The sequence below is a fragment of the Chaetura pelagica genome, unplaced genomic scaffold (genome assembly GCF_000747805.2).
Source record: "Chaetura pelagica isolate M959 unplaced genomic scaffold, ChaPel_1.0 scaffold221, whole genome shotgun sequence".
Lineage (NCBI taxonomy): Eukaryota > Metazoa > Chordata > Aves > Apodiformes > Apodidae > Chaetura > Chaetura pelagica.
In genome coordinates, this window is record NW_009952533.1 from 6,653,882 (window position 1) to 6,667,119 (window position 13,238).

Consider the following 13,238-nt stretch of genomic DNA (forward strand, 5'->3'; position numbering starts at 1 on the left):
GGCTGGTTCGGGGCTCCAGTATCGGTATAGGCAGCAGCAGGGCGACCGGAAGATGCGGGAAGGCTGGGGCCGGTGAGCCCCCGCCAGCGCCTGGACAGCTTGCAGCTAAAGGGCTGGGCAGCCTGGAGCCCTTGGAGCGAGCATCATTCTTACGGAAACAGGCTAGGAGAGTTTGGGTTGTTCAGCCTGGACAAGAGGAGACTTTAGGGAGACCTTATAGTGGTCTTCCAGTACGTAATGGGGCTACAGGGAAGCAGGGGAAGGACTTTTTAAAAGGGCTTATAGGAATAGGATGAGGGGTAACAGTTTTGAGCTGAAAGAGGGTAGATTAGATATTAGGTAGAAATTCTTTCCTGTGAGGGTGATGAGACTTTGGCATAGGTTGCCCAGAGGGGTTGTGGATGCCCTTTCCCTGGAAGTGTTCAAGGCCAGGTTGGATGGAACTTGGAGCATCCTCATTTAGTGGGAGGTGTCTTTGCCCATGCAGGGGGGGTTGGAACTAGATGATCTTTAAGGTCCCTTCCAACCCAGACCATTCCATGTGGATTGGATACCCCAAACTTCCCTGCCACCATACCACTCACAGATGTGGTTCTCCATGGTAAGTCTCATTGGCTCTTCTGTCACACCTCTGTAGCCCAGAGTCTCAGTGAGGTTGTGTTGCATATCCATTAGCCTCAGCTGTATCTGCTCTGCAGCTTTGTGTAAAACTGTTTTGCCTTCCTTCTATTGAATATGTCATTACTAGGTTTCTATGATAATGAAAAATTTCTATCATAGGCCAGATGTTTGTGCAGCTTTTGATAGGTGGTAATCAATAATTTATCCTTTAAACTGACTTCTAGGTAGATCTCGTAGTTAGCAGCATTTTAATGTTGTCTGCCTGTTAGCAGCAGCGTGTTGCCTCCCAGAAATTCTGTTGTGTATCAAGAATAACACTTTATTGTCTTAACCTTCAGGTCCACAAAGCTATGTGGATGCCATGATTTTTTTTGGTCTAAAAATGTCCCACTAAGAGACTAACATTTTTCAGGAGTAAATTGCTGCATCAGTGATAGCAATGTGTTACTACTTTTTAATTTGTTTTAGGATTCTGTTAAGATTATGGCATGTTCAGGAAAATGTGGTACAGAACCAGGCAGCAACAGGCTGGATACCTAGCTCACATTTGATCATTGGTTTTTGCTCTGATTATATGTTTAGTCATACAAAACGAAAATCAGTAAAAAATTGGGTAGGAGGAAAAAAAAAATTGTTTTGCCTTCTTTGCACTTAGAAGCACATTTTAAAAGTATATGAAATATGCCTAATCTGCCTGGTAGATACATAAATGCTAGTGATGATCCTGACATTAGGTTACTAGCTGCTTACAAGTGCAGTTTGTTTACTAGAAGTAACATGGTTTTAAAAAAAATCCCCTTCTATTTCTGTATTACAGTTTGTTCCTATAAGCAAAGTTTAATAATGTGTGGAAAAATGAAGTAACAGTAGTCTTGGAGTTGTACTTTTGTGTTTATTATCACCAGGCTTAGTAATTACATTTTACATGCATGTAGCTTAAAGTTACAGTTTTTCCTTGCCTACTAACTGATCCAGGAAATTGTGGAGGTCATAAAAGTCCATTTATGTTCCTTCTCTTGTGTTTTTTTCACCTCATATCCTTTTTCACGAAAAATGAAAAATGAGTAAGAGTCATTGTTAACTCTTTTTCTTTATAAAACCACTGAACAGCACTTATTTGGCTGATAAGCTGAGATTCTGTACTCCCTGGTCTGTCACTGTCCATGACAGACGAGAGAACCTCCTGAGGGATATCTTAGCAGCACCATCTTACTGACTGGCATTTTCCCCACCTCTGGATTGTGACTGGCCTTTGTCAGAGGAAAGTGGAGAAGAGCATAGCCTAATCCATATTTCTGAGATGCTTCACATAGGTTATTGTGCTGTTTTGTTACATATGTTGTGGTAGATGGTTCTGTTTCGTTCTTGAGAATATTACCTGTTGAATATACCAGTTCTGTTTGAGGGAGGGAGAGGACTGAAGGAGGCTTGGTTGTTTTTCAGGACATTCTGTTTCAGCTTTAAAAGGAGTAAACTTTATCATTGTGGCCAGGACTCCAGGTCTTAGGGGGATGCTGTGTGTCATCAAGTATGCACCAGTTATTATTTCTTTGCCACCTGCTATCTTTCATCTTCACCGTTCTTGCTTATAATGCCCGTTGAGCCAGAAAACAGAGAAACTCAAGATGAACCGAAGTACTGCTGTTCTTGCTGTGCTGAGCAGAGGAATTTCTCCTCTTCCATTGAAGGAGATTATAAAGGAGTCTCTTTCTCTTTTCTCCCTTCCTCCAGCCAGCTGGATGATCATTCTTTTGCTGCTACAGTACTGAGCATTTCCCTTACAGCTGGAAAAATGCTGTGTCATTGGCAGGAACACAGGCACAGTTCTTCTTGCCAGGGGTCTCCCACACAGTGATAAGTGGTGTATAAGTCCAAGACATAGGGACGAGTGTATTCCTTTGTAGCTTTTACAGTAGGCTGACAGGTTTGTATGTAACGCAATGCCTTGATGATAAATACATTGAAATTTTCAACAAATTAATTTGTTCATTCTAAATATTCTAAGCATTGAAAATTGAAGAAAACAATGTCACTCTTTGCTGACCAACATTAAAAGAGCAAAGGGTGCAAATGAAAGTCAAAGCAGAAAGTCCAAACATCATGTTCTACAACTCCGAGCTCTTCCAAGTTGGTTGGTTGTTTTTTTTCCCCACTCTTTGTAAAAGGAGATATAAGTTACAATTTTTTCTTTATTAAAGGCCAGTTATGTTTTAACTAGCGTGTTATAAACCATGCATGCTAAGGGAATCCTTGTTTGGAAAACGGCTTTTCTGGATCCACAAAAGGAGTCAGGAGGTGGGAGGTGATAGCTGAGTCAGTATATTTAATTACCATTTTTCTTTTCTAGGGAGTGTGACAAAGTGATTCTGTCTACAGTTTTATTAATTCAATTATGCTTTTAAACCAGATTTTCATATCAGACATTTTAAAGGGCTATTAAAAAAATGCACATCCTTGAAGATAGATGGTATTGAACTAATAAGTAAGCAGTGATCTTAATGTTAATTCATCAAGGCACTTCTGTTAGTGTGAACATTTTCAGTGTTGTTTTTCGGTAGAGCAAATATATTTGGGGGGCCAGAAGTTGAATGGTCTCCTCAAGTTTACTTACTAAGAGGAAGAAAGCAACTTTCACAAAGTGTGAAAGGGGAAGGATTTGTCTCTCAGTGCAAATGATTCCATAGCATTAGAAAGGGTGTGGTTAGTAGGTCAAGAGAGGTTCTCCTCTCCCTTTATTCTGCATTGGTGAGGCCGCATCTGGAGTATTGTGTCCAGTTCTGGGCCCCTCAGTTCAAGAAGGGCAGGGAACTGCTTGAAAGAGCCCAGGGCAGAGCCACAAAGATGATTAAGGGAGTGGAACATCTCCCTTATGAGGAAAGGCTGAGGGAGCTGGGTCTCTTTAGCTTGGAGAAAAGGAGACTGAGGGGGGACCTCATCAATGTTTACAAATATGTAAGGGGTGAGTGTCAGGGAGATGGAGTTAGGCTTTTCTCAGTGATGACCAGTGATAGGACAAGGGGTAATGGGTGTAAATTGGAGCATAGGAGGTTCAAGGTGAATATCTGAAATTATTTTTTTTTTACTGTGACAGTGACAGAACACTGGAACAGGCTGCCCAGGGAGGTTGTGGAGTCTCCTTCACTGGAGACATTCAAAACCCACCTGGATGCGTTCCTATGTGATGTGCTCTAGGTGACCCTGCTCTGGCAGGGGGGGTTGGACTAGATGATCTTTCAAGGTCCCTTCCAGCCCCTAAGATTCTATGATTCTATGAATATTAACATTTTAAATTTGAGATAATATCCTTCAAGCTTGAAAGCTGTGTGTAAATAAAATTTAGGAATAACTGTAATTTAAGCTTAATTTGGAGGATATATAAGCCTTTAATTTTGTCTTCTCTAACCAAGGCTAGCAGTACACTTGTGGATCTGTGCTTGGTTGATTTCTGCTCTGAAATGAAGTGGGAAGAGAAGCATAAGCTCACAGCTGCCTGTGAAAATGAGCTCCCTCTTTAAATTAATTTGATGCAGCATTTTCCAAGATTATCTGTAGTGGCTCCTTAATATTGTGTTATCTGAACATAGGGATTACTACCGTCTGTGCTTCTTTCCTCTTCCTTTAATTTGTCAAATTCTAAATTGATTAACATTTTCCATGAGTCTCCTGACTTTATAATGTTTTGTAAGTGCATAGAACTAGAAGTATCTCTCACCTACATAGGTGAATTAATCTTACCCAAAGTTCTGTGCCTATATGTAATCTGATTGTCTAGACCATGGAGAAGCAGTGTGTTCAGAGTGTAATACCATTGGCAAAAAGTGGGTATTTGTGCTAAAATGAGATGGCTTGCAGCTGACTACCATTTTCTGCAGTTGGAGGCTAGGGCGACTTGCCTTGCTGTTCTTATTAATCTTAACGAGCCTTTCAGAAGAAGCATGTGGATCTTTGTAAGTCTGTGGATCAGAAGTTGCAGATCACTGGACTACACTGCTGAAGCCAAGCTGCTGTGATGTTCTCATGTAAATTCTCAGTTCCCCTGATGAAACCCGTAACTGCCAATTCCACCTGCTTCCATCTCAGCTTTATCAAGATGGGTAACCAGGGTTGAACATAATATTGCAGAAAAAGTCACACCATCCTGAAACATCACTTGCTCTTTTTCCTTCACTCGGTCACGTTAGTGATTCATAGTGTCCTGTGATTGACATGTGTATCTGGATCGTCATCCATTTAATAATTTCCAAATGGATGAATCTTGCAATTAGAGGATAAGTTTTTATTATTAGTCACTGTTATCAAGACTCCATATCTGCTTCAGTTCCACTTCACCCTGTTTCTACTGTTCAAACTTCAAAAAAATAATTTATGTGATACTGTAATCCTCCTGTCTATCAGTGATGCATCTTATCTTCTTGCCATCAGCAAATTTCCCTGGCACTTGGGTTTCCTTTTTGCCTTGTTTTTAAAGATCAAAATCACTCGTAAAAATGGTGAACACGGCAACTTTGAAGACACTGGCAGTTTCTAAACAAATTGCACTGAAACATTTGGATCAAAGGAATGCAGAACCATAGTAATGGGAGAACAATTTGATCAAGGGAAAATAATCGGCTGTGCCTTTCATGGGAATGGATTGAATTTTAAATTTAGCTTCATCCTTTACATTTCCATCTTCTGAATTCTGAGTCTAAAGAAAATCTTTTGTTCCCAGGGAAGAAACATTTCCTTGTGGCATTTTATGTTCAAGAGTTATAAGCCGAAAGACTAATCAAACTGCCTCTGCCGTGAGGGGTCAGCTGCACAGGACAGACAGGAGCCAGGACTCAGCTATTATTAACTACCATCACTAAGGTGTGCGTGATAGAGCCACACACTAGTTTATTTCTTACAGTGTGCGGTTAATCTAGCATTGTAGGGGAACTGGCTCTGAGTGTTTTATACAGCAGTCCCATGTCTGCTGGAGAGCAAGTTTCTTAAAATATCACTGTGTCCAATAAGCGCGCAACTCTGTAGTATGCTCTCTTTACACACCTGAGGACTCCTAGCTTCCAGGGTATCAGGATGATTGGTGCTTTTAAAGTTTTTATTAGTTGTTCTTTACCTCTGCTTGTACTTCAAGGCTTGTTTTGTTTTGTTGTAGTCTGGACCTGGGAAGTTTGAAAGCATTTCAGTTCTTCTGAATGTTGTTTTTTTTCCATTACACTGACTGGATGTCAACCAAATACATTCAATCTATTTGGAATAGAATGATGTGTAGCCGGAAACAATAGTAGCATTTTAAGCTAACAGGAGCTTAATGCTGGGGTTTTTTTTTCCCTTTTATCCGTGCTTTGATACTACAAACCACAGCATGGTCTTAGTTTAAGCATTAAATAAGCTTAAGTTAGAGGTTCATTACAGGAAGGTTTGATTGCAATAGAGATACACTGCAGTGAAAGATTTCTTTGTCCTGTTTTTGTGGTGGTGGTGTTATTCATGCATGATTTGATTTATTCCTACTTTTATATAGTACCATGATAGGCAGTTAACATCATGCTAAGAACAAACCTTTGGGAAAGAGGACATTATTTTTGGCTATTAAAAATTATGTCAGCTGAGAGTTATGCTATAAAATTTATGTTGTTTTTTCAATAAAAGTGCTATTGCCATATTTGGTTTTGTAAAAATACTACAAAATACATGCTGAAATAAACTTCCATAAATTTGCGTTTGTGATCAGGTTGCATTATAATTTGTTTCTGGCTTCTACTGCAAGCAGCTTTGAAATAAAAAGTTTCTGAAATTGTGCAAAAGCAACAGTTTTCTTCAGCAGAAACTTTTCAGGATCAGTAATTGAGAAGAGTGAATTTCTGTCATTGTGTGACTCCCCTAGCTACAAGTTACTGGTTTTATTTTCCAACATGAGTAATAAAATATTTTTTTCTCTGGTTGTCTTTCCCTTTACAGATCCAGCTATGGGATACAGCAGGCCAGGAGCGCTTCAGAAAGAGCATGGTGCAGCACTATTACAGGAATGTACATGCTGTTGTGTTTGTGTATGATATGACAAACATCGCTAGTTTTCACAGTCTGCCTTCATGGATAGAGGAGTGCAAACAACACCTTCTTGCCAATGATATCCCACGGATTCTTGTTGGAAATAAATGTGACCTGAGAAGCGCTATTCAGGTACCCACGGACTTGGCCCAGAAGTTTGCTGATACTCACAGTATGCCGTTATTTGAAACCTCTGCCAAAAACCCCAATGACAATGACCATGTGGAGGCCATATTTATGACACTGGCTCACAAGCTTAAAAGTCACAAGCCATTAATGCTTAGTCAACCCCCAGATCGTGATGAAATACATATAAAGCCTGAATCAAAGCCTGCCATGACCTGTTGGTGTTAAATCATGCTATCAACTATCTTGTCTTGTTTGCAAATGCTTCAAAATTATGCTCTTGGCAAAGTTCCAGGTTTTGGTAGCAATTATAGCAAATCTGTTTGGCACTTTAATGTGTTGGGTTTGTTTTGTTTAATGTGTTTGGTTTTTTCCTGGTGTAGATGTGCCCATCTCATGTTCTTGCACTTTGTAATTGTACTTTCTGAATGACTGAAGTTTCACTATAATTCTACAAGAAACTAGACTTTTAAGTGAAGTTTTGACAGGAATATTTGGTGACTGCTAGCAAATTGATAAGCAAGGAACTTTTTATTTTAAAAACAAGCCAGGACTGTCAGATAAAGTTTTGGCTGTCAGTGGAGGTGCACACTGCTAGCTTTTGGCCTGTCCTTCCACTGTAAACTTCATTTCTTCGTGGGAATTGTAAGAGAAGTGGCAGACTTGTCCCTGCCTCTAGGCAATTATTTGATACTTATTTAATTTTTCATAATTAATTTTTCATAATTAGCATGTAAGACTAATCTATGCATTCCTTCTTATGGAAAGTACTGTAGCATAGGATTTGGGGTAAATCTGCGACTATAACAGTCCATAACTTCTCTGACCTTTTTAAAACTTCAATTAGGACTAACTTATAAAGATGCTGTGTTTGAGTTGAGTGCCCCAGGGTAAGTAAAAACACTTTAAGTAGATAAAAGAAGTGAGTGAAGAAGTTGGCAAAAGCCTACTGATTTTCAAAGACAGAGGTTTCAGAGGATTTTGGAGATGGTTAATGCTTTTCAAATACCTTGAAAAAGCTTTTTGCAGCCACCATGATAACATTTTAGGGATGGAAGTGCTTAGGACAAAATGTTAAGAATATGGGATTTACTTAAAATACTTCTGCATGCAAAATAAATTATGTCTTGAAACATCGGGAAAATCTGCCATCTGTTACAGATTTTTGAGCTAAAACCTGCTTGTGTAATGTCATGGCTGTATGTGGGACATCCTTGGCATTACTAATGTTAGTGGTGGGTTAGATGAGGGAAATTACTCCTCTGGAACCATCTTCTGTGTTCTCATAACTGCAACAGTTTTATTTCTGTTCTATCTGAAGGTCAAGTTTAATAATAAAAATGGTGCTAGGTTGCACGTAATTACATAAAGCAAAATGTAAGCCATAGAATGTAATCTATGACTTCATTCATGTGGCATGTCAAACAGTGTTCTGTGATTTTGTTTTTAAGGAAGTAAAAATGAGGATTTGGGTTTCCACTGTATAGCATCTGATGCTGACTGGAAACTAAATGGAAGGGCCAGCTCGGAAGCTGCCACCCTACTGATCACGTTAGAAACAAATTATTGAAATAAGATAACTAATATTATTTACACTATTACAGTTAATAAGGTCTTATTATATTGCAAGTTATACTGACAAAAGAAAAATGCATTGGCTTTTTTCTAGATTCAGAAAGAGCATTCAGTTTGGTCTAATATGATTAAGATGCTTACAAAAATTAAAGGTTTTTGTTTTTTTTTTCTTGTGTAAAGCTGCTACAACAGTGACTAATTTTGATTAGGAAGCATTTGGAAAAGGGAACTTTTGTATTCACTCTGAACCTTACATTACTAGAATTTGATTTACAGTCCTTTCAGAAACAATCATCTTTTTAACACTAGCGTCCTTAATGATTTCTTAAGAAAAGGATTTATGTGTATACTATTGTAAATAATTACGGTTTACAGTCCTCTTGGACAATTTGTTTTTCACTCATGTCCTTAATCCTTCTTCTCGAAAGATTCCATCTTAACTTTGCTGATATTATACAAATAGTTATCTTTTTATTTTTATTTTCCTTAAATAAAAAAAGAAAAACAAAATGAAGAATTCCAAAGTCAGTTGGTCAGGTTTGGGGCTGAGGTAAGGAAATCATGTAGCTATGATGTTACTGTTAAATTTGATATCAAACATCTACAAATCTGTTAATTTTTTTACTTATTCAGCACCTGTAATTAAAGGCCCTTGTGTCATTAAAATTGTGTGGAAACAATGTTCCAGTATGTAATTTCATCTTCAGCACAAAGCATGTTTCAGTGGTTCTGTCATAAAGGCACTGTGGTCATGAATGCAGGATTCATTATGCTCCTGGCTTGCAGTGGTCATGTTCTGCCCACAAAATTGATGTCAAAAGTACCAAATACTTTGTATATGTATTTTCACTTCACCAAATTGTAAAGTTGGGTTATTTTGTACAAGTTGGGGGAAGGGCAATACACAATCCCAGAAACCTAATAAACTGGCTTTGCCCCAAACTGTTACCACTTGTTTTCAATAGTCATGCTAGGAGTGATGTAATTTTTTATGGTTAAATAAGTTTTTGAAATCTCAAAGGGAGGAAAAAACGTTTCTAGTTTCTGTATGTGTGGGTGACAATTTTGTGAAAGGCTGTCATAATACTTGGACTACTGTCAGTGCTTTCCTGCAATGGTGCTGAGTTGTTTTGACACATCAGAAGCACCCACCTGATGATTCAGAGGCATGTTTGGGATTTATTTCAGATTCCAGAAGAATGGTTCCAAAAGTAGGAATTACTGCCCCTTGAAAGTATGTTGAGACCCTAAAGGCGTCTTCTCTACTGTTCTTCTCATGGTCTCACTTCATGTTCAGAAAGAAAAGCTCGTAACTTCACATACAGGTGGGACTTCGTGATTTCTAAAGTCAGCCTGGCAGTGTACGCCTGACTTGTGTGCACACACACACAGCAAGGCTTCAGCTCCAGTTAAGCTGGCTTCTTGATGAAGACTGTAGCCCTTTCCCCACAAAGGAACCCTCAAATAATTTGTGTTTCACTACTGTCCTGTTTATGGTCCTTTTACAGTTCCACACTTAATATTGTCTATAAAAAAACCCACCACACAACCAAAAAGCAAAACACATTTTTAGAACTCTTTTGTGTCTTTAAATATGATTGCAGTTGTCACTTATCACACATTCTACTGAATAATTAAACAAAAGTGTCTATTGAATGTGTTTACCATGTGCTTTTGGACCCTAGGAAAGACCAGAAGGACCCTTAGCAGACCACCAGCAAGTGCAATTTAGGAGGGCAAGAGGCTGACAAGCCATCTCTAGATGTGTCCTAGTATTCATGCATATACTTGCTATGAATTAGTGTTTTCCTGAGTTGTTGGAGTTGTTTTCTTTGTTGTGGTTTTTGTTTCTTGGGGTTTTTTGTGTGTGTGTTGTTGGATTTTTTGTGGTCGATTGGTTTTGTTTTCTTTTTAATGTTTCATGTCTTCATCATGATGCTATAGCTAAGATGCATAAAAACACCTGAGGGGTTTATGTGTACTGTGATCTGCCCAGAGCAAAAAAACAAAGAAAAAAAAATAAAAGAAAAAAAGGAAGGGGATGCTGGGCAGCAGAACAAGCATTGGTGACTGTCTTCTCTAACCCTGCAGCTTTGCATAATGACATAACTGCTCAGTGTGCTGCTGCCTCTGGCTGCGTCATGGTTTGACTCGGGATGGGCAGCTAAACCAGCAACAACAGTGCTCTCCATCCCCTCCCACTCCCACCCTGGGAGGGAAAGGAGAGAATAAGGAGAGAGACTTCTGGATTGAAAACTAAACTAGACAGCTTTAATTAAATACTACTAATAAATACTAATACTACTAATGAAATACAAATAATACTAATATAAATCGTACTAATACTAAAAGAAAATACGTACAATTATTTACAAGTATTTGCAGGAATATGCAAAACCCCTGCCACTTCCCCCCACCCCCAGCAGCTCCCAGGGCATCTCCTGAGCTGGAAGCAGTTCCAAAATGTCCAGGAGCTGCTGGAGAGAGCAGACAGGAGCTGAAGGGAGAGTGATGAGGTTCAGGAATGCACGGGCCTGAGGATCAATGGTGATGGATAGATGGAGTCCTCCCTGGCTGCCGGGCATGAGCAGAAGAGAAGGAAAAGAGGCTTGACTTCCATGATCTCTAACTTTATATCTACACCGACATAAATATATGGAATGGGATACTTTAGCTGGTCAGTTTTGCCATCTGTCTAGTCCACTCCTCCCTATGGGAGGGGTTGTAGATATGACTCTTCTGCTCCTTTAGTGTTCAAAGCAGTAGCTTCAACAAGCAGAGCAAAATGTCCTTGGTCTTTCAGCAGAATCTATAAACATTCCAGTGTTGTAAGTCCACAAGCTGAAAAACTTGCTGCTAGTTTAAGCAAGTGTGCTGCTTTAAAAAGAGTTCACTGAAGAAGAAGAACAACAACAAAAAAACAGTAAAAGGAAAATTTACTTAATCCCAGCTCAAACTAGGACAGGCTGTGATCACTCTTGGACCACAAATTGCTGGTTTTGTCTTTGTCTTCTGTAACGTTTGAACCTGCATTTAGAGGGCAGCTCCTCCATTTTGCATCTGGCCACAGACTCCTGTTACCTGAGTCATCCTGTGTGACACAGCACAATTATCTTTAAACTGTAACCCTGTGTTGACGTTTCCCTGACTGATCATCTACTAACCTCATGCTTTAATAAAATTCATAGTCCTTGTCCCCTCTTGCTAAGTGTTTTTATTTCCACCAGGGTGTAACATCTTAAAGGTCTTTTTTATTTCCCAGAGTCCTGCTTTCAAGGCTACTGACCAATGTTTCCTAATGTTGCGATCCGCGGGATTATATCTCCTTTTTGGAGTGTATTAAGCTTATCAGGATCCACACGTGGGTATCGCCTCACACAGAGGAGCAGAGGCTTTGGCCCTGACTTTTTCGAGTGAATAACTTGCTCAGTGCTTACTAATATTTCCAATAACAGCAGCCAATCCCCAATTGGAATTTATGAAATGCACGGTTTATTGTGGGGAAAACAAAGCAATTTGGGGCAGGAGGTTCAAAAGGAGTGATTAACAGACCTTAAATTTAAACTTGTAGATAATATCAGACTGGCATTCTAGGACTTAAAAGAAAACCCACACTGTTTTGAGTTTGAAGTTTGTTTCCCCCCACTCTGCTGACTGACTCTGGAGGCCTGCAGGAGGCCTTGCATTCATCCGCTGAGTGCTGTCCTCAGCCAGGGCTGTGAAGCCACAGTCAGAGGGAAATAATTGCTGCTGGTGTCCAGTGACATCCTGGGCCTGGCTGGGCTCTGCACAGCCTCCCAGCTGCAAGAGCAGCGCTGCAGCGGCTGACACCTATTGAAGCACTTGCTGAAGGCAGCTCCTCATAGCTCAGGAAGACATTTCCAGACCCAGAAAGCAGGCATGGAAAAGCTGCCAGGGCCACTTGACCGAGCTGCATCATCTGGCTCCGTGCAGGTACTATCATCGTGCATTGTTTCCTGCCTTTGCCTTTCCTGCACTTCTGGTTAATAAGAATCTTGAATGACAGAGTACTTAGCTAATCACTTAAAATAATGAAAAACAAACTTTCCAGCAATGCCAATGATCATTTCACAGAACTTGTAATCCTCTCCCTGCCCTGCTCTTCTTACCCTGGGAAAACAACCTGGAATTGCTGTAACTTGATGAAGGTCTGGGAACTGAGGTGCAGCGGTGCTTGCTGACCAGAGACATGGCTTGTAGTTGTGTCGTGATCCGCGACCTATTATATCTCCTTTTTGGAGTGTATTAAGCTTATCAGGATTTGCTGAAGAGGTCCGCCTGTGGGTATCGCCTCACACAGAGGAGCAGAGGCTTTGGCCCTGACTTTTTCGAGTGAATAACTTGCTCAGTGCTTACTAATATTTCCAATAACAGCAGCCAATCCCCAATTGGAATTTATGAAATGCACGGTTTATTGTGGGGAAAACAAAGCAATTTGGGGCAGGAGGTTCAAAAGGAGTGATTAAAACACATGAAATATATATGGGTACACCTTAGTTACACACCTTATTTACTTAATTTAAGTGAGGGAAGGTGGGGGAAAAATATGCCTGACACTGTTCCCGTATAGGGTCGCGATTTGTGTGCAGGTAAGACAGGATTATACTTTCCCCTATAAGCTGCGGTAGCCGGAATTGTCTCACCACACTGCAGCGAAGATAGGACGAGCTGGGTCGAGCTGGGTCTGGCTGGAGCGAAGCGGAACCAGGCGAGAGCCGGGACTAGGCGAGCCGGGGCTCGGGCTGCAGCCGGGGCTCCAAGCGCAGGTCGTCCCCCCCCACAGAGAGAAGTGACGGTGGCACGCAGCTTCGGGACCGTAGCTGCGGCGCGGCGGTTTGCAGCGGCAGGAACACGGCAGT

At 40.4% G+C, this 13,238-nt stretch overlaps 1 protein-coding gene across 1 annotated transcript in view; it reads left to right on the plus strand.

Moving 5' to 3' along the window:
* The window catches only part of RAB33B (RAB33B, member RAS oncogene family), an 8,549-nt gene extending 1,538 nt beyond the window's left edge, over window positions 1-7,011 (plus strand). The window contains exon 2 of the mRNA XM_010008988.1: window positions 6,568-7,011. Coding sequence (XP_010007290.1) covers window positions 6,568-7,011 — 444 coding nt within the window. The remainder of the gene's footprint in view (window positions 1-6,567) is intronic.
* Window positions 7,012-13,238: the final 6,227 nt, after the last annotated feature.